Source organism: Frieseomelitta varia, unplaced genomic scaffold (genome assembly GCF_011392965.1).
Source record: "Frieseomelitta varia isolate USP_RPSP 00005682 unplaced genomic scaffold, Fvar_1.2 scaffold_816, whole genome shotgun sequence".
NCBI classification, from domain to species: Eukaryota; Metazoa; Arthropoda; class Insecta; order Hymenoptera; family Apidae; genus Frieseomelitta; species Frieseomelitta varia.
In genome coordinates, this window is record NW_025110608.1 from 770,243 (window position 1) to 794,978 (window position 24,736).

The 24,736-nt window shown below is 39.2% G+C and overlaps 2 protein-coding genes across 4 annotated transcripts in view; one reads left to right on the top strand and one right to left on the bottom strand.

Annotated features, from left to right (window-relative positions):
* LOC122536232 overlaps positions 1-4,054 on the top strand; it is a 111,451-nt gene extending 107,397 nt beyond the window's left edge. The window contains exon 3 of the mRNA XM_043668425.1: positions 3,588-4,054. Within this exon, the coding sequence (XP_043524360.1) occupies positions 3,588-3,790 (203 nt within the window). The 3' untranslated portion in view covers positions 3,791-4,054. The remainder of the gene's footprint in view (positions 1-3,587) is intronic.
* LOC122536230 (cell division cycle 20.4, cofactor of APC complex-like) overlaps positions 1-24,736 on the bottom strand; it is a 318,886-nt gene that overhangs the window by 215,163 nt on the left and 78,987 nt on the right. The window lies entirely within an intron of this gene.

Below are 24,736 nucleotides of genomic sequence, written 5' to 3' on the forward strand. Positions count from 1 at the left end.
TAAAATATTTTAATGTACATTAATGTATATTATATAATTGTAATGAATATATAATGTACATTATTATTTGTATTATGTATATTTTTGAATCCACTGGAACTACATTAATAAATTATTACCTTCAAGAAGTCAATCAGTAAGTAGTTCGACAAAATTAACAATATTAGTCGTGGATTATAATCAAGTAATAATACAGAATAGGAATATTTTAATGATAATATTAAACATTTTTAATTAAATTACACGAAATACTGGTACTTCAGTTATAATATAAATTGTATCCTCGCTTTACACGTTTACTGTAAATGTCTATTTTTTAAAATAAATTCGACACTATTTCCACATGCTTCGTTAAAAAACGTCCAAAGCTCTCTGGTTCGATTAATCTCTGGCAATCGCCACGAAGATGAATCAGAGTTTCAATTGCTCTGTTCGAGGTGAATTACGCATCTCTCTTCGAGCGCGTTGAAGTCACCCTCCGATGGCGTGTGTGTCGCGAGCACGTTCCAACAGAGCGGATTTTCTCGGCCTCGCAAGTTTCATCGTCCCGCATGCTGATATCATAAAGCCATAAGGCCGGTCCGCGCTCGAAACTCGAGCGATTTCTCGCTCGAATGAGCAATACCGCTCATCATCGACGAGGAGAATCTACGATCGCGCCAGTTGAAAAAGCTGCACACCGAGACACGAAAAAACGCAGAAATCGCTTTGCTCGCGTATTTGCGAACGCAATTTGAATATTCTAATCCAATTCGACTCGCGACGAGTCACTCGATCGTAAATATCCCGACGAGACAAATTTTAAACGCGATTTCGTTCGAAACGACCGTGACAGGAAAATCGGGGAACGACGCAACATTCTCGACGAATGGTTGACCTCTGTTGAACCCTTCCACTCGCTCGTGATCGATTCCATCCCGTTCGATTTCATGCACGCGAAACGACTACCGTTGAACAAGGTCGTTGAGTGAGGAGATCAAGTCTTTTGAACTTTTTGAACGACGTGGCTTGAACTGTTTTAAAGTATAACGAGACGAGTTGTAGGTAGTAAGGGCTTTTTATACTTCGATGGATGGTTCATTCGGGTTTCTATCAGAAAGCTTCGACATCGAAATCAAAATTGAGAAATCAAAATATCACTGAGTAATAAATTGTGGTGTATTTTGATAATTATTTTCGTTTAGAGAGAATGAAATATTATCGAACGATAGATTGTGATATCCTTTAATAATTTTCCTACTTCCTGTTTTGGAATTTTAAAGAACTTTCTTTTGGAATTCGTTCGTGTTCCAACTTTACCGAAAACGTGGAGAACATTGAAGTATCCCCGAAATATGGTACGAACTTGAAAGATCAGGAAAGATAAATTAAAAAATTTTTGAGCAATGATACACTACAACAATAATAAAATAAAACCTCCTATTTTACAATAATAATAAAATAAAACTTCCTATTTTAAAATTTGTTCATCTTTCACTTAAAAAAAAAAAAACTAAAAAGCATCAACAACTTTGAATAGTCCTGATATTTTTGCAATATCCAATCATTTTCAAACATAAATTATTGGGTTAAGACAAGCAATTGTCTTCCTTTTTAATAGACAGACACACACATAGACAAATGTAATTAACTTCATTGAAATGTAATTAATTTCATTTTAAATTGCAAATTTATTGTGCAGTCCGATAACTCTTAGTCCGATAGTTTTTAGCTTGTTCTAGAAAAAGAAAAATGTACGATTTCGTTAACAATAAAAATTGTTTACTTAACATTGATTTCAAAAAGGGACATTTTCGTCGTATTTTAATCTACTATTCTTGAGAAGGAATAAAACACTGTACAAGCTCATGCAAAATTATCTTACTGCGTGTAGTGAAGAAATCTTGAAACCCTATAGAATTCGTTTGCCAAATTTAAGGGACTGTCCTTTCTCGAGAAATATAAAGTCTTTAAAGTTGACTGAAAAATGGCAAAAAAAAAAAAAAAAATGAACAAATAAATATTGTCCAATAAAATGAAAAATCCTTTCATTTGCACGCAGAAAAGAAAAACTCAGCCACTTTTCTAATCTACTAACAACTTAAATGAAACTGAACAAAAAAAAAAAAAAAGACACGAAAACAGTGTGTCTAAATAAAAAAAACCAAAAAGCATCGATAACTTTGAACAATCCTGATTCGGCTTATTATTTATACTTCCCATAAATTAAAAGAAAAAAAAAGGAAAAAAAAAAACGCCGCGAGAGGGACATCGAAAACAGTTTCGTCTAAATCGAAAAGAATCTATCAGCATTAACTCGCTTAGGCTGCCCGGCGCGGATGGCCACGCTCGCATCGGGAGTTAATAAAGGGAACAGCGTAAAATTTATTCATACACCTACCGTGGCAAGCCGTATCTGCGTCGTTGGTTTCTTGATTGTAATACCGCGAGCCGGCCGGCCGGCCGATTAAAATCGCCGATACATAGGTGTTCCAGCGAGTGTAATAAAATACGCGGCGAGAGGAAGGCGGACGGAAGAAAAGAGCGCATGTGCTGGCACATGCCGAGGAGATGGCCGAGCCGAGGCTGGACACAGGCAGAGAACGCGTTATGGACATCGGTTGCTCTAGCGGCCACGAGCGTGGGCGTCCACGTATGATTGTTACGAGTTTATGCTCCCACACATGCAACACTTGCGCGCGCGATACGTGTTTGCAGCTGCGTGTTACGTGTTCCCCGAGAGAGGGAACGATTCTCGGATCGGACGCTGCGGTCACTGGGATTTTGCCGCCGATCGAACGAGATCGAGCTGGCTCGATTCTCCGAGTAAATTGTCTCGGATGCTTGGTTGGTCTCTTCAACTCTTTTACGAGATGGCGGCGACTCGAGCGACTCGCGTTGCACGATGTTCGCTGTTTCGTCTCGTAAAGCGTAATGGGTTTAACGATGTATTTACATGCACGTACGGCCACTCGGAGAAAGTTGATTATCTGCCGGTCGAGTGGCACGTGAAATTACGATAGTTTTGTTCGTTGGTTGATTTGTGGGATGCTGGTGGATTTTAGTGGTTCACCAATCAGATGGTAAATCGTCTGGCTCGTGCGTGACTTTTCTACTTCGCTTAATAGACGAGTTACTGATAATTCGTTGTTTCGAAGAATTCGCTTTTTCTCTGTGTTTTTTCTTTCGTTGAGTACGATTAGCTGGATCAGGAAATCGATAAAAGATCGTTTCACTATAAATGATCAATTTTGTGGAAATGAGAGGAGAACGAACGAAGTAATAAAATGTACATAAATATCTAAAGACTGAATGAAATAAAATTAACTCAACAATGATCTCTCCATTGAAATCACTGAGTATTAATTAAAATAATTGAACCCATCACCGAAAAATCCGAAATTAATCCAGGAAAAAAATCCAACGCGCCGAAACCAACAATGAAATAAAAATACCGCACGATTCCTTGAAACTTCGTCGCGTGGTCAAATATCAATGATCAGCGTTAATTGCAAGTTATATCGGGCACATAATCGCGAATGGCGCGTTATCCTTGCACTGGAGACAGTAGTCAGCAGTCGTTGACGTTTGTTTTGTTCTTGTTGCAGATACGCGAAATTGGCGGGCAGCAGAATCGGTGGGCATAATCGAGGTGAGTCAGTGGAAGAAGGCGCAGACCTTAAACCGCTGTCGCCGGGTGAAAACTTATGGAGCGATTATGGAGTTCTTTTCTCCGTGGGGATTTGCCCTTGTCGTCTTTTTTTTTCCTCTCTTTTTCTTTTTTTCACGAGCCTCCGAGAAGCGAAGGTAGGCCGTCACACCTAGGTGAGGCGAAGCATGGCTACCCTGTGTCGAACAAAAAGCCCCAAACGAATCCCAATAACAGCTGAGATTATCACAGAAATTGTAGTAAAATTGGCTACCTTCAAACGTGCATATTCTTCTATATCAAAAATGTATCAAAACTGTGAAATTTGGACTACAAGTTCTGAAGAAGATTGTGATCAAACATTTACAATTGGTGTTAAAAATTAATCGTCGAATTAAAAGAGTATAAACTTCTGTTAATTTAAGAAATCCCTTTGTTGATGATTTATCGAATTAATAATAAAATTGGTGAAAGATAAAATATAAGTAAAAATGTTCGAATTCGTTGGCTACCTGAAACGTACATATTCTTCAATATAAGAAGAATTCTATATCAACACTGTGATATTTGGACTATCAGTTTTCAAAAATTGGTATCAAAAGTTATTCGTTCAAATTCTGATCGTCGAATTAAAAGAGTCTAGACTTGATGATTTATCGAACGAACAACAAGATTGGCGAATGATAAAATATAGGTAACAATATTTGATACAATCGATATGATCTTTCGATGCGTTTTCATTCGTGCCATACAGTTAAACTGTAAGATAAAAATGATAGTCAAATCTAAATTTTCCACAAAACACAGTAGAAGACGTTCATTGATGGGAAAGTGTAAAACGCGCATTTAACATAAGGGATGAATTTTAATCGGAATACCGATCGACGATTAAAGTACCTTTAACTTTCAAGTCAACTCGCTTCCACCTTTTACAAAAAAAAAAAAAAAAATTCGTGCCTTCCGAATTTTCAAGTTTCCGAGACATTCGCCGGAAAAGCATCACTCGATGGACGCTGCACGATCGAAAATTCGCAGCGGAACGGCGTTATCCGTTCCGTTCCGTTCCAAGTAGCGATTCGAAGGAAGTCGGCAATCCAAGTCGGATTGACACAAATGCCCGTTCTAAACGGCTCGCGCCTCGATTTTAATCGCGGGGATTGTGATTCACTCAGGCGAGCCGTTCATACCTGCGAACCGGCAATTTAAAAGTTAACCCGCCGTGTTATCGCGGCAGAATTAATGGCTGCCTTCTTGCACGCCCTGCACTTGAAATCGATACACAGAAGGTACATGCTAATCTACGCGGCGCGCAAACAGCACGGAACTGTTGCAATTAATTTCAGAGAACCGGTATGCAGAAAGAGAGCGAGAAAGAAAGCGACTATCGAAGAATATCTCGGAATATCGGCACCGCGGAAGTTCACTGTATCCGGCCGTGCGGTGTATATTAAAATGCATCCAGCCGGTAATAGGAGTAAACTTCGTTATGTACACAGGTGTTGTTTATTTAGTTGCGCCACGAATATCGCCACTTCGTTCCGTGTAGAGAGGCCCGATCGTATCGTGAATATCTCGCGGGATCTAAGGATCGATTAATCAGACGCTTTACGATGGTATTGGTGATCCTTTGGATTCAGAATGATGTTACTATGGACTTTTTTTTCGGGGGAATTTATTATTCTGGATAATTGAAAATTGTTCGAATGATACGTGCCTTATGGATATAAATATCATTTTGTATTTACGATCGTTCCAAAGAATCGAATTCATTCAGTTCGTATTACTTTTGTTTCGATACATTCGATACGTCTATTGCTTAAAAGAAAACTACTAAAAAGAAAAAAAAAATGATAACCATCAGTTAAAAAAACGTAGAAATAACAACCAGTGTAAAAATGATGGAAATATTACCATTGTGTACGCGCAATTTTTACAACAATTAAAATTTAATTTTCCATAAAATATTAAAGCAAAAAATGAGAGATTCCTCGAGACACACAATCTCTACAATTCGAAAGACATAATTACAAATCTTGATCGACTTACGACCATACGCTCTATTCTACTCTGAAAGACCACCCTGTGAAACCCTGGCGAACCTTACAAGCACGAAAAAACACCGACGTCAATAACGATTCTTTGCCGGGAGAGAAAAAGCTAACAAACCTCTTAATAGACACCGTATCTTCCGACGTGCAACGAGCTTCTTACCCACGGAGTTATGGCAACCAGTTTAAGGAAAACCTTGGCAGTCTTTCTCTCCGGGCGCTCATTTAACGTCAGCGAGTCGCAGCCAGCCTCGTCTTTCAAACTTTCAACCTCGCGAGTCCGCTGTTAAAGGAAAACGTTCCATTCACGAAGATCAATTTACGACCGCGATTTCTTCCGGTTTTTCGATCGAGGAGACGATTGAGAGAGAGAGAGAGAGAGAGAGAGAGAGAGACAGACAGAGAGACAGAGAGACAGAGAAGAGTCGATCGGTGCATTCCGAGCCTATTAAAACATCGTTAGCGAAATCCGCAGAAACAACATGAAGGTGGACAGAAGAGGAGAAGAAAAATGGGAGGGGGGAGGGGGAGGGGGAAGAACCGAAGGGAGAGTCAAGCGGCACCGCTTGAACGTCTTTCATTTAAATACGTCTTCGATTAATCAGCCGGACAACAAAAGGAAGGAACCCGAAGAAATCACGGATCGATGGTTTTACCGCGCTGACGACACACATACGTCTTCTGTCGGCTCGAGCCAGCCAGATGTCTGGCATCGGGGCTTGTCTTCGACAATTCAATAAAGCATTTCTTCCGAGCAGCGTCGTGTTCTCCAGCGGAGGCTCTCAGGCTCTCGTTCGCCTCTCGTCTAGCCGGAGCGCGGCTATGTTCTAGTGAGAACATCATCGATCATCATTAGCTGCTGCTCCACGAGAACGTTGTGTTCGGCCTCCAGCGCCAACATGCTGGAGCGGGAAATTATTTAAGCGGCTGTCTCGTACCGAAAATCGAACCGCGTTCCATCGTCGTATCTCTTCCTTTGGTCTCTTTTTCTTCATCGGTCCGCTTTTTCCTCCGTAATTATCCGGCCACCAGCGTTCGCCCGCCTCGACCGGCAGAATGATAATTAATAACGCGAGCCAGTCTATGACGGATCGTTCGACGGATCATTCTTTCGCGAAACGATCTCGATGAGCGACGACGCGCGACTTGCCGTTTAATTGAAGAACTTGTCCATGTCATTTGAAAACATTTCCATTCAATCGATATTGAATTAATATTCGGCGTGTGTATCGTTCTGTGTTTCTTTAATCACCTGCGCTTGGCAACTGATTGCGGACCGTAACGAGTGACCAAACAAGTATACAATAATTTGTCGCTTTTTCCTTGAACTGCTCGGTGTGACATCACTGGATAGAGATTATCGAGAAGTGATAAATTTATTATCTGTTGTTTTACTTAAATATATAGTTGAAACTGAGAAAATATTGCAATTTTGGGACAGAAAATTCTCGACATTATTCCAAGAGGTTATCGCAAGAGGTTAACTTCGAAACAGAAAGTTTCTTACTAAAAGTCCAACTCACTTTCTCATGAAATATTACTGAAATTCAAGCCTATACCAAGACACAAAGAATGAAAGTTTCAGTCGTATCGCGATGAAAAATTGCTCGCTCAAGATTCACAATTCTTGCAATTACGTTTGCATTCGTACGATTCAGAGAGATAAGTTCGACAGCAACTTATCTTGGCAACGTTAGCCACCAGCCGTATTTCAGTGCCGATATTCCACGCAATTAAACTAATTTATGTCGATCGGAAAGAGCCCAAGCCCATTAATAAATCAAGCTTAACAATTCACCCCGTCAATTACTATCGATAAACCAAAAACGATTCCATTAGATTTCATACGGGACATTTGTAGATACCATTCTCTTTAGCGATCGTAGATAGTTAAACGAACAGGCAGGCAGATCGTCGTTCATCGAATCAGCGTTTAGTTTCGCGGAGACTGTCGGGATCGTCGTTGCCGAGCGTTTCAGGCTCCTCGTTAGGCAGAAATTTACGACAATGCAACGCAACGTCTGTTTATGACGGAGGAAGGCGGAACGAGACCAGAGAGGGGCGAAAGGGTATACTAATGCAGACGGCTGGACAGAAACGGGCATGAAGCCTCAGATAATGCACCGTGCTCGGGATAAGTAGGGAAAAATCTTCCTTCTTCACTCGCTGAAGGAGTAATTCGATTCTCCATGGCGCGTGATTCTGTGTCGTTCTCGTTCGAGGTTATGCTAGTGTGCCGTTTAGATTTATTCGGCGTACTTCTCGCAATTGAATCGAATTGAGTTCGAAATGTGTTTGGACTTTAGCCTGATTTTCACTTCTAAACGTTGTGTTTTAATTTTATTGGTAGACGATATAAATGTTGTGAGAATTTATTAATTTTAGTCTGATTTTCACTTCTAAACGTTGTGCTTTAATTTTATTGGTAGACGATATAAATGTTGTGAGCATTTATTAATTTTAGCCTGATTTTCACTTCTAAACGTTGTGCTTTAATTTTATTGGTAGACGATATAAATGTTGTGAGCATTTATTAATTTTAGTGTGATTTTCACTTCTGAACGTTGTGCTTTAATTTTATTGGTGGACGATATAAATGTTGTAAGAATTTTTATATTGCAAGTATTTGAAAATATAAATCGTAGAAGTAGTGATTTTTCTTTTTTATTGAAAATACCCGATACTTAATTTACAAAGATACTAGAAGAAATATTCGTATTTATAATTTATATTATAATTTATATTTAGTAGAAGAATTTTATTATTATTTCCTAAATTATGTTCAAACAACTCAAAGTGCTATTTGAAGTTGTGCTATTGCTCCGTTATAATTTATATTTATCGGAAGAATTTTGTTGTATAATTATTTCAAAATTATTCGTTCTTACAAATTTAAATTTATAAATAAATTTAATATTTAAAATAATAAAAATAATAAAATAATATTTAAAAATATAAATCGTAGAAGTAATGATTTCTCTTTTTAATGAAAATACCCGATGCTTAATTTACAAAGATACTAGAAGAAATATTCGTATTTATAATTTCTATTTAGTAGAATTTCATTGTTATTTCTTAAACTATCTTCAAACAACACAAAGTGCTATTTCTCCGTTTATAATTTATATTTATCGGAAGAATTTTGTTCTAAAATTATTTCAAAATTATTCGTTCTTATTGATGTTCGAAAACATACCATTTCTTCATTATAAATGTTATGCTTTTGAAAATACTCATAGTCAAGTTATTCAAAATTACAGAAATTCTCCCAAGCAAACTGAAAGAGAAACTTCAATATCCTCCACGTATGTACATCCGCTAAAAATTCGTCCACAGATCTTCAAATTCACAGCAGAAACTCAGAAGAATAAATTCCGTATGCGCACACGCACGGAACAAATCTCCATTCGAGGGACAATCCAACGCTTTCGAAAACGCGAGACAAATCCTTTGCCCGGCGAAATGAACACACGTTCGCGTATCGTTTCGGTTATCGGCGAGCAAGCGTGCACGCAAGCCGGGAAAACACCGGTCCCGCGTATAAAACACGCGTGTACGTACAGTCGTTTACGTATTCCGATAGCCAACAGCCACGATAAAACATAAGTTAGGAAAAGAGGCGCGCGTGTTTGTGCACCGAGCGGGCCCACGCAGCCGGAGGAGGACGCAAGAACACCGTCACGATCTATCGATCAGCCGCGACGATCCGGGAAAGATATACGCGCGTAAATCTTCCGCTCGATCGGTATCTGGGAACGAGACTGTCGTCGCTAGCTGATATCCTTCCCTGTCTTTCTCTTTCCGCTTGTCCGATCTCTTATTCCACTTGCTATCGAAACGACAGGTTTTCGTCGGTCCGATGTATCATCTTCGGAGAGACTTATCATTCGGGTGAAACCCGACGCTTCATCGAGAAGAGAAAAAGAAATTAGCGAATTACGAGAGTTTGTGTTTGATCAGATTTTTCATCTTGCGAGAAACTGGACTGGTAATTCTGGATGTATGCTTTGTCAGAGAGACAGTAGTTTTTATTAATTACGGGGATTTCAGTGCGACGATGGTGGAATGAAAACAGTGTAAAACGATGTGAAAAACGATCGATCAGAATTTTAGATTTCCAGCTTTGAAAATGCGTTTCGATCTCGCTCACTGCAAAAATCGTGGCTGAATTCCAACAAGCGGAATTCAGGCTTCAAAGGGAACGTGCTTCGATACAAGCATCGAAAACGACAATTCTCCCTGCTAGGAAATCAGACACTCGATCCTCAACAACGAACGACTCCTTCACCCCCGTATGTTCACCATTTTTTCTTCGAAATATCCGCGTGCACGAGCGTGATTCCACGATGGGAATCGCCAGCGAAATCGACACTCGACACCTAAGCGTAGAGTGTCGCGATGCGTGCAACGGTCCATTAATTACGCGATTAATTACCTCCTAATTACCAGTATCTCCTCTTTGGCCTGCTTCGTCCCGTGGCGAGCGTCTCTCTCTCTCTCTCTCTCTCTCTCTCTCTCTCTCTCTCTTTCTCTTTAGAGGCTTTAGCGAGGCTCGTGATCGAGACGAGCTTCTCGTCCGAGGAGAAGAAGAACCTTAAATCTGCCTACCTGTCAGCCCGGCTGTCTCGTCGTCTTGCCGCGGCTGCGCGTCTTCCGAATGGCACGCGTGTCCACGCTGCGACCGAGCCGCGTAAAGATGGCAGGTGAAATACGTGCGTGCGCTCGTTCGCTTCTCCGGCGAGCGTTCTAAAGTTTTAAACGGGAGAAAATTCTTCTTTCGTCTCGCAGCGACTGTGAAAGATAACGACACACTGTTTACTATGGCGCGTTAATTATTTATTACAGCATCTAGATGCTAATTAATTAAATTCAAATTATGCAGCATATTAAACTTTGCAATGTCACGTGGTTTGACATTGTGAAAGAGAAATCTGAAAGTTGGTAAGAAAATTCTTCATCGGGAAATAAAGATAGTATCGACACTTTTGTCGATATTCTGACAATTGTCAATTACTGTTATTATTGTTGATTTTGTGCTATCGTTTACTTAGAAAATAAACTGTATGTATGTATTCGAGTATATATGTTTAGTATCAGCGACAAAAATAATTAATTCCTACTCCTGTCTATATTTATTATAATTCGTTTTATATTGACAAACAATAACGATGTTAATAGATAAAATTAAGTTACTTTAACTTGTTACTTGTTACATCTTCGGACCAAATTGTAGTTGCTAATAACGTATCAAATGTCAATCTTTTGACATTTGATACGTTATCAAAAAATCAATTGAAATAAAAATTCAATCGAGAAACACGAGATTTTACTAATTTTTTAAACTATTGCCAATAGTACAAACTCTGAGTCAGAAAAGTGCTTGAAAATTGTCAACATAATTAGTGTTAAAGTCTAAGAAGTTGTTTGATTCTGAAATAGCCGGATCAACAAGATTTGCTGTAATTTTATGTATCTCTCCCCGGTGATCCGGTTGGATAATAACTCATTTTAAACGGTCCATTAGTAATGTTAATCATAAGAAATATCATCGAGTCAAATGCTAATGACGACGTTCAGCGATATATCAGTCGTCCGCGATTTCGTTCGTGCCTACTTTTAATCTTGGAACATAATTTTGCACATTTCGTCGAGATTAGCATTCGTTTCCTTCTTTAAAATAGCATTTAATATATAATAACGTATTTTAATATATAATATAATATACGTATTTAAATATAAAATATATGTAATATAATATACGTATTTTAATATATAATATATATAATATAATATACGTATTTTAATATATAATATATATAATATAATATATGTATTTTAATATATAATATTTTAATTATTTTTTTAATAAAAATAATTATCATTTTAATATATAATAACGCATGTACAAATTAATAATGATCCCATCTAAGTTGTATTTGACAATTGAAATTATTCGAAAATTACGTGAAAATTTCTTCTACTATTTAAATTTATTCTTTATTGTTTGTATATTTTGTATATTTTCGTTTTGCACCACTTGTGCAAACAGAAACTGTTTGAACTGTTAAAAATGAATTTTTCGATAGATTGAGTTAATAGGTACTTGTATTAATAATTTCTAGATTTTCAATCTATAATATATCTCTCATCAATCTATAATATATCTCTCATCAATCTATAATATCTCGATCAAAATATCTCTTTTCTATCCAAGCATATGAAATACGAAATATCAAACTTTTATAAACAAATATATTTCAAACTACCGATTGGTATTACCCAACTAAAGTCACATTCTGCCAAAGAGAACACCTCTTTTTCTGGCGATAAACCACGACTTGACACAAAACGCTGGCACCGTTCTCCGCATCCCTAATTATTATTTTATGTTATCGCGGTAATGACCACCTCCTCCTACACGACGGTTACACGACGTTAATGGATGCACGTGAATCGCCGCGGTATGCAGCCGTGCAATTATATTTTCTCGCGACTACTGAAAATCTTTCCGCGATCTACGATAATTGCACGTCACCCGGCGAAATAGCCTAGCAACGAACACGCGATTCTCGGCTAATTTCCAGCAACCGGTAACCTCCCAGGCATAAGCAGCGACCTGCAACACGCCTCGTTCCATTTACCAGCCCGTTCTAGCCCTCTTCTAGCCAGTTCGAATCCCATGAAAAAGAAAACTACGAAGGCCAATAACGAGCAAACGTTTCTAGCTGGTCCCAACACGCGAACCGAATAGGCTCGTGGCAACGTTCGACTATTTACGTTCCTGAAGAAACAGGAACTTTTCGTCCGATGGTTAAAAGCTTCGATTATCGAAGCGTAGTTACATGTGTGGAATTTATCCTATCATTTTGATTACCAACGAAAAAATATTTCCAGTTGTTCTAGTTTTCATAACAGCCGAATCTAAGTGAATTTCCGGTAGTATTCAATCATTGACTGCATTCTCGACAAACATTCTTTTTGTTCTCGATAGTTAAAAATTTTAATAGATAGTTAATAATTTCGAAATGATCAACAATCTTCTTCAAATCTTACGAAAGGAAAAATTATGAATCTAAATGAAGTAGTATACTAATAGTACTTGACTTTTGCATTCTCAACTTCCTCTCGTTCAATGGTTAAAAATTCGACGATGTCAAACTTATATACATATAGTCTCTTCAAATTTCACAGAAGAGAGAATTACGAATCCGAATCTGAATGAACTTCTAATAGCATCTGATCTTTGCGTTCTTAACGAATATTTTTCTCTTTCAATGGTTAAAAATTCGGCGATGCCAAACTTATACAGTCTCTTCAAGTCTCACAGAAGAGAAAATTATGAACTTGGTTAAAAATCCGACAATGTCAAACTTATAGCCTCTTCAAATCTCACAGAAGAGAAAATTACGAATTCGAATCTGAATGAACTTCTAATAGCCTCTGATCTTTGCATTCTCAACGAATCTTTTTCTATTTCAATGGTCAAAAATTCGACGATGCCAAACTTATACAGTCTCTTCAAGTCTCACAGAAGAGAAAATTATGAACATGGTTAAAAATCCGACAGTGTCAAACTTATAGTCTCTTCAAATCTCACAGAAGAGAAAATTATAAATTTAAGTCTGAATGAACTTGGTTAAAAATTCGACAATGTCAAACTTATTATAGTTTCTTCCACCATTTCCCACGAAATCTGAACGATCTTCAGTGGTACTCAACTATTGCATTCTCAACAACAATTAAGAACTCTATAATTTCAACTGACGATTAAAACACACTTCCTACCCAACGACGATTCGCTTTGCTTCATTTGGCGTTTCTGATACTGAAAGATCAAAGAACTTAACTAGTTCTCGAAGTAGGGCCAAGAGGCTGCGAGTTTCATCGCGAGCCAGCGGTTCCCTGCACTTTTACGTACTCACTGGCGGTTTAAGTGGCTCAGCTCGTTGTCGAGTGCACGTGCGAGTACACGAGCGCGTACTTAAATAGGCCGTGGTATCTGTCTGATACTCGGCACCGCGGTATTACGACCATCGGTTCCTATTAAACCGAGGAAGCATCCCGCGATTTACTCGAACGCAGCACCCTGAAAGCCACGTGCGTGTGGCAAAACGGCTGTTGCGAAAATCCTGCCGTTTCTCTGTTTCTACCGATTGCGTGACGCTTCCCCTTCTAATTGTTCCGATCCTCTCTGCCCGTTCGAATTCTTTTTTCCCTTGAAAATTTCTTCTCGTTTTCTTCTGGAGAGAGAAGGACGCGCGAATTTCGTTAAAAAACTGAAATGGAAATTGCAGCCTCGAGGGGATTCTGGGATTTTATACGATTTGCATATCACGTTGGAATCCTTTTTTTTTTTTATTTTGGTTTTCCGCGAAATAGAAAGAGAAAATTTTAGGAAAAGTTGGAATAGAAATCGTAGTCTCGAGAGAATTTCCGATCCCAAAGTTCATTCGATTCGTATCACGTCGGGATTTTCCCCCTTTCTCATTTTGAATGAAAAGAGATAAACGCGTAAATCCTGTGTTTCGTTAAAAGTTGGAACAAAAATTGCAATCCCGATCTCAAAGTTTATATGTATATTCATGTCGTGTCGGCGATTCTGTTAGATTTTCCGTGTATAAAATAAAAATTTTTCGAATGAAAACTGCGTGCGATCTCGGGGAATTTTCTACCTCCAAGTGGTTCATTTGTTTCGAAATCTCGCGTCAGACGTCAATTACAAAAATTACAATCTCGAGGAATATTCGAGGTGGTTTATTTCCTTCGGATTATAACGTTGATGGCTCTACAGTTATCGATTTGCATTACAGCAACGATGTTCGACGCCAATAAGAAAACAACCTGAGGGTTCGCTTCGGAGGGGTTTAATTTAATTATCGGACTTCGTGTTTCCATCTGTCTCGTTCTCTTATCAGAAATTGCAATCTTTCCATGCCGCGATGCTCCACGCGCTTGCACTCGACATTTTTGCTTCCGTTCTTGACAGAGCGCAGATGCATCTCTGTTGGACTTGCTGTCGGATTGAAGTTCACGTTCACGATTTTGCAGTCTCAAATTCTCGATTTAATTCGGAGAATAACTTTAATCTCGCGAAGTAAGTGTACGAAATTTTTAAGAAAATCGAAGATACGATGATTATAAAAATTTCTACGCAGCGAAGAAACTTGTACGCGAAAAAAAAAAATAAATAAAATAAAATTCCTGGTTGATGAATCATCGAGCAAGAGATTCAGCAATCCTTTAACAACAATTACCTAAATTTTCTATCGGGACACACTTACGATCGATTCGCCGCAACGAGAAGTTTCAATTTACGTACCATACGCAGGCCCGAAATTAAATAAAATTACCATACAGCCAAAATTAACATACAGTACGACTGGCCGTTCGAACTAAATGCATAATTGAAGTCCACAGCCCCGGGGGACTTATAAAACCCTTTCATTCTTCGCGGAATTCTTGAAAAGACAAGCTCGTCGAGCAGCTAACAACGCGCTTCGTTCCCACCCCGAGAACTCCTTTCCAGTCAGACGCGCTTCTCTTCTCTCTCTCTCTCTCTCTCTCTCTCTCTCTCTCTCTCTCTCTCTCTCTCTCTCTCTTTCCCCTGGTGTACAAGTGTACCTACAATTTACCGATAAATATTCATTCCGCAGCGTGTTTCAATGCTCCATGCTCAAACCCCCATAATACCACGTTCGCCGAGGAGGCCAGCTTGCCGCGCAACTTTCGACCGATATAATAACCCGGCCGTTATCGTTATCGCTCATCCTGTATTGCCGCTTACGGATTTTTCTAGGGGATATTATTCCCACGTAACGATTGCAATAAATCCAGGCGACCAGCGAGCACGATGCCGTGCCATCGCGAGAGACGGTTTACACGTTCCGTACCGGTTCCGTCGCGCGTTAAAATAACCATCCAGTTCAATTAAACGAACTGGTGCCCCCGCTCGCCTCTCCATTACCCCGATTTATTTCTACAAAATCCATCGAGAGTCGACGATCAAATAAAATCTCACGGGCCGGTGAACCAGTTAAGACGGCGGCCATTTCGGGCCTCTCTTCTTCTTGCAAACGCGCACGCGTACCAACGCGACACGGGCTAGACGGATGGACAATATATCGATCCATTTAATTAGCCTGCATTACAATCTCGCGCGCGTTCGCCATCTTGTCGAGGGACGAAACTCGAATGTCCTGTGTCGTTGGATGGACGAGAGAGTCGGACATTTGTCTCACTGAGAAACGAACTTGCTCGGGCGGCGTGAAGATTTAACTCGTTGAATCGGAGTTACGATTAGGATAACGAGTAGTTGCAGCGTTTATCGAAATGGCTACCTGTCATTGGGAAATTGAGCACAAAAGGTGGCGGTGCGAAGATTTAACTTGTAGGAATGAAAATGACTACCTGTCGTTTCAGTACAAGAATTTAAGAATAATTTTGCGATTTCCACCAAGAAAACGTAGTTGCTTGATTTTCTATCGAGTCAGTCTGTCGAAACGAGTTGAGAACTATTACGTTAATATTACTCCTTCCATTTTAGAATGTCCCATTTACGCGTTATACTTGTTCCCGAAACAAATGTTCACTTTTCAGAATGGAATTTGATTTGTTATTAATTTGTCTTTTAATAATTTTACATATTCTTAAATTACGAACTACAAAATTTAACTAATCATTAATCGAGCAATTGTAATTGCTTCCTCGCTGCAAATGATATTTCTTGGTAATGCCCAGAGCGTAATCTACTTTTGGTAAAATGTGGTATCTCATAATTCTACTTTAATTACTAATAATTTTCCGACTTTGCGAATTAAATTTTTTAAAAAGACGTTGCAAAGCACCTTCTCTTTGCTAATTAATTAAATTTGATTTTTTACATTTCTGAACCATTATAATTGAGGGTTAATAATAAAAAAATACAACAGCGGATAATATTTCTAAACACTTTTCGGAAACTTGCCGACACTTCTCACTAAGCTAGTGCTGGTTAAACACTTATAGCTTACAGTCTAACCTCTACTCGCATTTACGCAATTGATTCTCTTTTAAGCCTAATATAATGAAAGTACATGATGTGTACACTTTATTTAAGAACGAAGAGAGTATTATATCATGTTGCCCAGTATAAAAACATTATCAACGCGAGTTAAATTAAATATTTAGAAACCACGTAAGACAACTGACTAGACATCAATGGCGTCAAGCGCGTTAAAAGTTCAACACTTCTGCGTTTGAAGAACTCACAGACTGCGATCTCGCTTCAACGACGCCAATTCCAATCGCGGATTAATAAAACGGTGGTTTGTCCGATCGTTCCGCCGGTTTCGCTGGCGAGCGTAAATCCCGCCGGTATTTCGCGATGCGCGCGGTTTTCTTTACGATTACCCCCCTTCCGGAACAGCGATTCGGCCCGGTGCCAATTAAAGAGGAACGAATTATTATATCGCATTGTGCGACGGAAAAGGGATCGGGCCGCGGGACCCGCGTCTAATTAGCCTCGCTCTCATTTAGCACGGCTGGAGGCGCGCTTCCGTACGCGCGAACCCACACGTACACGTACACGTAGCACGCGCGTGTACATCTAATGCGGTGTGCACACGTGTGCCATCGCATTATGCGACGCCAGTACGGGGCTACGAGCCAGCGTTTCTTTTCATTTATTTTTCTTTTCTCTTTCTTCCTTTTTTCTTTTTTCCCCTCTTCCGGCCAGCCGGAATGGTCACCGAGGCGAGTATGCCTCCTCTCTCGGCCATAGTCCTCGAAGGAACTCTCGCGATAGCCAGCCGCAGCAGCACGAGCTTAAAGCCGCTCGTAACGTTTCCGATCGCGCGCAGCTTCCTTTTGTGCGGATAACGACGATCGACGTGGCAGATAAGGGCCCCCGCTTTTGCGCGGCATTTCGCGTCCTACTAAGAGCGCGACTTTTCCCTCACCGAACGTTTCCTTTCTTTAACATCTTGCGCTGGAATCACGTGCCACGCGCGTCGAGAATTTTTTGTTTTAAGTATATTTAAGCGAGACAAAATAGATAAGCGAAACAGATAATAAATTTATTACTCGATAATTTCTATCCAGTGATATCAAGACAGCGACGAATTATTGTGTACGGTTTGGTCACTCGTTATGGCCCGCAATCAGTCGCCAAGCGCAACGTGGTTAAAGAATAATCAATCGTAGCAGAAATCGGTCGTCATAAAAATCTTGTTATGCATTAATTAAAATAAATAGTTATTGTATTGACTCTCGTAATGTATTTATTTATATTGCGCGCGAATATTTTTAAAAAACCAGTTTAATAGCGGCGACGCTGATTTAAAATGAGAAATGAAGAGAATAAGAAAGTAGAAAACATTTTGTATTCTCAGTTGGTGATCTCTTGCGCTGGAATCACGTGCCACGAGCGTCGAGAATTTTTTGTACCAAGTTTTAAGTATATTTAAGCGAGACAAAATAGACGAAACAGATAATAAATTCGTTGCTTTTCGATAATTTCTATCCAGTGATATCATACCGACGAGTTGAAAAAAATAGCAACGAATTATTGTGTACGGTTTGGTCACTCGTTACGGTCCGCAATCAGTTACCAAGCGCAAGTGGTTAATAATCAATCGAAACAAAAATCGGTCATCACAAAAATCTTGTTATGCATTGAAATAAATATTTATTGTTGAATCTCGTAATGTATTTATTTATATTGCGCGCGAATATTTTAAAAAACTATAGTTTAATGGCGGCGACGCTGATTTAAAATGAGAAATGAAGAGAATAAGAAAGTAGAAAACATTTTGTATTCTCAGTTGTTGACCTCTTGCGCTGGAATAACGTGCGTCGAGAATTTTTTGTTCCAAAATTGTAATATTTTCTCAGTTTTAAGTATATTTAAGTAAAACAAAATAGGCAAAGCTAAAAGTAAATATATTACTTCTCATCAATTTCTATCCAGTGATCTCATACCGACGAATTCAAAAAGATAGCGACGAATTATTGTGTACGGTTTGGTCACTCGTTATGGTCCGCAATCAGTTGCCAACGCAAGTGGTTAAGAACTCGACGAGCTAAGCTTCTATATGGACAATGGAAGTTCCGGTGACGACGGGGCTAATTCTGGACACGACCTCGGTGCTCGATAACGCTGGTATTTGTCGGGTCTCCTAGTGGAAATTCCGATTTCAACATCCGGTGGCTGGAATTTTTGAAGGAATCTCTGGTTCGCGCGGAGATAAAACGTAACGTTTTATCGTCTTCAACGTTGCTACAGGGATTCTTGCTACCACATTTCTCTTCAGTTGCTGTGTTTCTCTCTCCATGCGAAAATGCAGTGAGCTTCGAATTCTTTTTTTTTTTTTATGGGATCATTACGCGCGGTAAAATGCAAAAAAGGAATATAGATTTATTGTATATATATATATAATTTGTAGTTCTTTTCTTGTATTTTATTACGCGTAACATACATGACAATGTAGTATGTAGTATGTAGAAAAGATTTTCATCTGAACTCTAAAATTTTTATAACACTCTAATTTTACTTCTGCTCAACTGTATTCGTTTAACCTACGTTAACCTAGCATGCTTCGACTGGACTAACTATCACTGCAATTGAAATAATTTCATATAATATTATGCCAACTTTTCTCCTTCGTTCTTCCTTTCCGTGTAACTTTTATCCTGTATATTGTGCATCTTTGTATCAAACAAAGATATTTTATTATTCCGTACAAATAAATAAAATTAAAATTGAAATTATACCGATTCCGATTCATATAACCAATCATAATACTAAAAATTTCTAAATTCTTCACTGGCTTCCACGCACACAATCTGGTCGGCTCGCATCACGCGACGAGATAGCTCCTAAATTCTCCCTTCGCGACGCGAGGAATCCCTCTCAGCCTGATAACAAGCTCCTATCGCGCGTATCTTTAGAAAAGGAGCGTAAAACCGGAGAAATTTTATCTCCGTGTACGCTGGCCGCAGCATCGCGGAATAAATCGCGGATGGCACTCGCGTTTCGTGGCGAGAACGTTACGAGAGCGAGGGCAGGTTGACAAAGGAAGAAGTCGACTCGTAAAGCGCGGCCAGCAAAACGCTCTCGCCTATTCACAGTACGGCGATCTTTATTCCTTTATGCAACTGCCTCGCGTAGGTCCGCATTGAAAAGGTCGGCCGCAATAAACCAGTCGCCGGCAATTTACTTCTTGTGTACGTTTCCCTCCGTAATTCCGATAAAGCAACCGCTTATCAGTGCGCACGGTATCCAGTGGAATTCGCGCGTGCTACTGGCGCCAGTGGCCTCGGCCACGTATCCGCTCGTTGTTTGCCTCTTTTACACGCATTACGCTGCACTATGATAATGAAACGCATAACTCCGGACTGGCGACCGCCAGTCGAATTCCACGCCGGGGGAGCCTCGACGCACACGATCGGCCCACGCAAACTCTCCAGCTGAAATTCTAAACGATGATGCGTCTTGTGTTGGAGAGAGTGCCGGTAATGCGACTGCGTTGTCCGCTGATTCAAGAACGAACGAACGATCTAATGGCTGATGGAAGCTACAGCCTCGTTTTGCTTTACAATCTTGGGATTAACATAGTTGGGTCTCCGTTCGTTTTAATTATTTGTTAACGAAGAAAAATGTTATATTTTATTGCATTAATTAGGTCCAGATATATTTGACTGAAGAGAACAGGAATTAACATTTTAATCTAGTATACTAGTGTAAAAATATATTAATAATTACTATCACGATCAGCTTCCTTCTTTAGATAATCAAGTAATTCATTATCATTCCATGTCGCGGAAACGTAAGTTAATTGAAACCAACTCCCACTAAGGTATTTAATCGTTAGCTCTTTCATACTTGCTCGCGAGAATACAGTTTGTAGATGATTCACGAGAAATTTCTCCATCAACTAGTCGTCAAACTAGTCGTTTAAATTTCTCGAAGTTCGCATCGAGTTGCCTCCGGAAACAAAAATTCTCATTTCTCTGGAAAAATCGGCAGACGCCGATTGACCGAAGGTAATCTACAAGGCATTAGCCGGTGAACCGATGAGCCGATATTAAGCAGATCGGGCGGCGACTTCCTCTTGAATTGAATCGGATTCCCGTTGCACCGGTGCCGGTTAAATAGAGAAACAAATAAATAACCAGGTGTACAAGCAGAAGCACGCTCGTCTGATTGTAGCCCCGCAGTAGGTAGCATTTCATAATAATTATCTGTGGAGAGGGACTCTCGAGGAGGAGAGGCCTAGCCACGGCCACGAGCGTCGTTCCTCCTCTCTAAGGTCGTCTTATTAAGGAAGCTATCATTAAGTCTCCCTATCTCACCTATTACCGTTTACTGGCCCATGCCACTCGCTCGGTTCCGTACCGATGATCAGAGAATTTTCATCTGCTCGCTCGCCCAATTACGTCACGTATCCGCCGATGCACCTGGCCACGCTCGCTCGTGCAACACTTTATTCGTTCACCCAGATGCATTTGTCTTCGGCTTGTTGTCGGCCCCCGCGAATCTCTGCGCGATAATAAGTCCAACACGACGCGCCTGCTTCTTCCTGCACAACCACCTAACGTACACGGTGTTTCTTATCTTTTCCTTTTCTTTTTTTCCAATCACGCTGCGAGAGAGTATAATTCAGATCAGAGACCGAATCGGTATTACGGATACCGGTATTTTTAGGTTACTCGATTAGGTACTCGAAGTAACCTAAAAATATCGGTAAAATACCGGTATTTTTAGGTTACTATTCGATTACGTTTGATGAAACCGAAAATGGTACGAATACCGGTATGATGTTAACGGAACGATGTATTTCGGTATAATACCGATATCAAATCGTATCAGACGTTTTCTCATACCTTCTCTGGGAGGCGACATCGATTCGAATTCATTTGCGGGGTTTTTGGTTCAACTATAAAAATTTACAAAGAACACTTCTGTTCTTGAAGAATGAAGAATTTTTTGAACTACATGTATTATAATTCTGTGAATCGTTTGCAGAAATTAATACTTTCTTGAGTCAACGATCGTAATTCGTATTTGACAAAGAACTTGTAATGGTTGAAGTTGAAATTTAATAATACTCCTGCTTGAATTGCGTTTTACATGGGGAATTGAATGTATCTTCTCTCATCAATATTTATAATATTTTCTTTCTTATTTCTTTTATAATGTAAAACATAAATTATCTGACAGACTGAGAACAATGTTGTATACTGTTAAACAAAACAGGCATAAAAACATATCACTACCAATAAAACTTCAATCAAACCTTCAAGTCCATCTTCCTCTTACTTGTTATTACAACGACACAAGAATGAAACAAAATAACGAGTCAGTAATAAACAAAATAACCGAGAAGGCTTTAAACATTTTCACTCGCGTTTCTAGCCCGATGATTCACATCATTAGTTTCTCTGACAGCACACAGTCAACTACTATCTTTTCACGACGTATGACGCCGAACAATTCTCAACTATACTGAAATTTTTACAACGCCATGGTTATGCCATCGCTTGTCTAATATTACTTCTGCACAAAAGCATAAACCTTACGCCGCGAAGTAGGAGTAGTAAGAGTAAAACATTTTAAAAAAATAGAAAGTTTCAATGCTCGCAACAAAATCTTCATTTCCGTGATAACTGCGACATTAATTCTCGGCTTGGTACACGGGCGAGTACGTGTCGCTCGTAAACGTAGCGGATTGCCATCGTTTGATCATTCGCATTCGAAGGGAAGCTTCAATTAGCCGGCAATAAGAATGCAATAAAACTTTAATGCTCCGCGGACAGTTGTCATTCGAGAATTGACCTCGGCCGTCCGCGTAATCGCAAAATCATCCATAATGCATCGGATTTCTTTCCTTAATTGGATCAGAGACAAATCGATGTTTCGTCGATTCCGCGAATCCCGTCCTATGAGTCTTTGAAATCACGTTTTTGTCTCGCTTGTTAAAAATAGCACTGTCGAGCACTTTGAGACTCTGCGTTTAGCATCAGAGTGAAATGATGCACGGCGAATGAATTGGAGATGCGATGTGAATTTTTAACGTACACGTAGCATGATGTTTTAAAGTAATGTTTGATATATTAAAAAAGTGGTTGTGACGCATCGCTGCATCATCTGAGTGTATTTTGTTGAGCAATAGTGAAGATTAATTTTCAAAGAATTTCGCGACACATATTGTTTTAATAAATACAGAAGAAGATGAAACTATATACTGCAGTAATAATTATGTCCAATGAAAGTAAAACTACGTGTCTAAAATTAAACACTAAAACAGAATGACTCTTTAAAAAACTATCCCTGTTTTTAAAATTCTTTATTTTTAAAATTCTGTTTTACCTTCCTCTTTAACTTTTCTTTCAATATCTTGGTTTATAAAAATTGGCATAATCTTGGAGAAATAATAATTTATTCGTTTCGTGTCCTGAAATTGTTGAAAAATTTCATATAGGCAGCGAAACCAAATTGTGTCAAAAATAGCCCAAGGTTGACTGCAATGTTTAACAGACCACTGTCTTTAAAAGAAATCTGAATTTTAACCTTGAAGTATTCGCATTATTGTAATTTCATTCTTTTCCATTCTTTATATTTATTAATTTATAAACAACGAAAATTTTCGATTAACTACAGGTCGATTAAACAAAGAATTGCAGGAACAACTAGACTTTCCGATTAATCAAAGAACTTCAAGTCCAGTTCAACATTTAACAAAGAACTACGAGTCAATTGATCAAAGAACAACTAGAATTTCCGATTAATCAAATAACAAGTCCAGTTCAACTTTTAACAAAAAACAACGAGTCAATTAATCAAAGAACAACTAGAATTTCCGATTAATCAAATAACAAGTCCAGTTCAACTTTTAACAAAGAACAACGAGTCAATTAATCAAAGAATTACCAACGAACAATCAAAACCTCCGATTCTGGTTTCGTCAAAGAACTAGGAGTCAATTAATCAAAGAACTACAAGAATAATCAAAATTTCCGATTAATCAACGAACTACTAATCCAGTTCACCTTCGACCTACAGCGATCCGCAGTGTTCCTCGGCCTCAGCTAATGGTGGAGGTAGAGGGGAGGGGTGGGAAAGCCCAGAAGAAAGAAAGGGTTGCCATATTTTAGAATCAGCCGGCCGCGAGAAGCAAAGGTCGCGGATCTTAAAAGAAAAGAAAAGAAAAAAAAAAAATATCAACCAGCCAAGCCTTGCGGTGAACCTTAATCCGTTTAACCGTGGCGCGCCGGTGGAGCTGACAGACAGTATCTCGCGTTGATAAGCGGGACGGAGTTTGTCATAATTATTGGCCGCGTTGTCAGCCAGCGGCTCGCCTCGTCGGATCGCTTGCGGCGTTCTAAGCGAGGCTAGACTCGCTAAATAAATATTCGACGACGTACAAAAACGCACGCTGATTAACGACAATTCAACCGAGGGTGGTTGAACTGGCATACGCAGCCGGCTTGAATTACGATGAATTACGGGCACGTGGGAATGAAAGTTCATGACGCGCCTGGAATTATGTAAATTTCGCGAAAACTTTACAGGAAACACGAGGTTCTGTGATATTGAACAAAAGATATTGTTCGTGAAAGATATGCCTGACAAGTGTCGAACAGTGTAAAATATATTCTTTTTAGAGGAAAATTGGTTCTTTTATTGAAGAACGAAGATCTGTAGAAATAAGTACTTCTACAACAACGAAAATTCACGTGTTCAAGATGGAACAAGTTTTATCAGTTACACAAGCAAACTAAATGGATTAAAGTTCGGAGCAGGAGAATATTTTCCACGGGCTTCAAAAGACACTTTCAATGAAAAAAATAATTTAAAACCGACATATTTATATTTTTTTATATTTTTCACAAACATATGCAAAGTATGAACTCTCGTCTCGAGAAATCCAATAGAAGGAAACCACTTCACCGATAACTTAAATTTCGTACGAACTTAAATTAACGTCTCCAACGTCTCTCCATATCTTTTACCTATTTGCGAGATTCCACCCGATTCCACCATTCTTCAGCCATCGTTATTCCAATCTCCTTGGAAGTACCG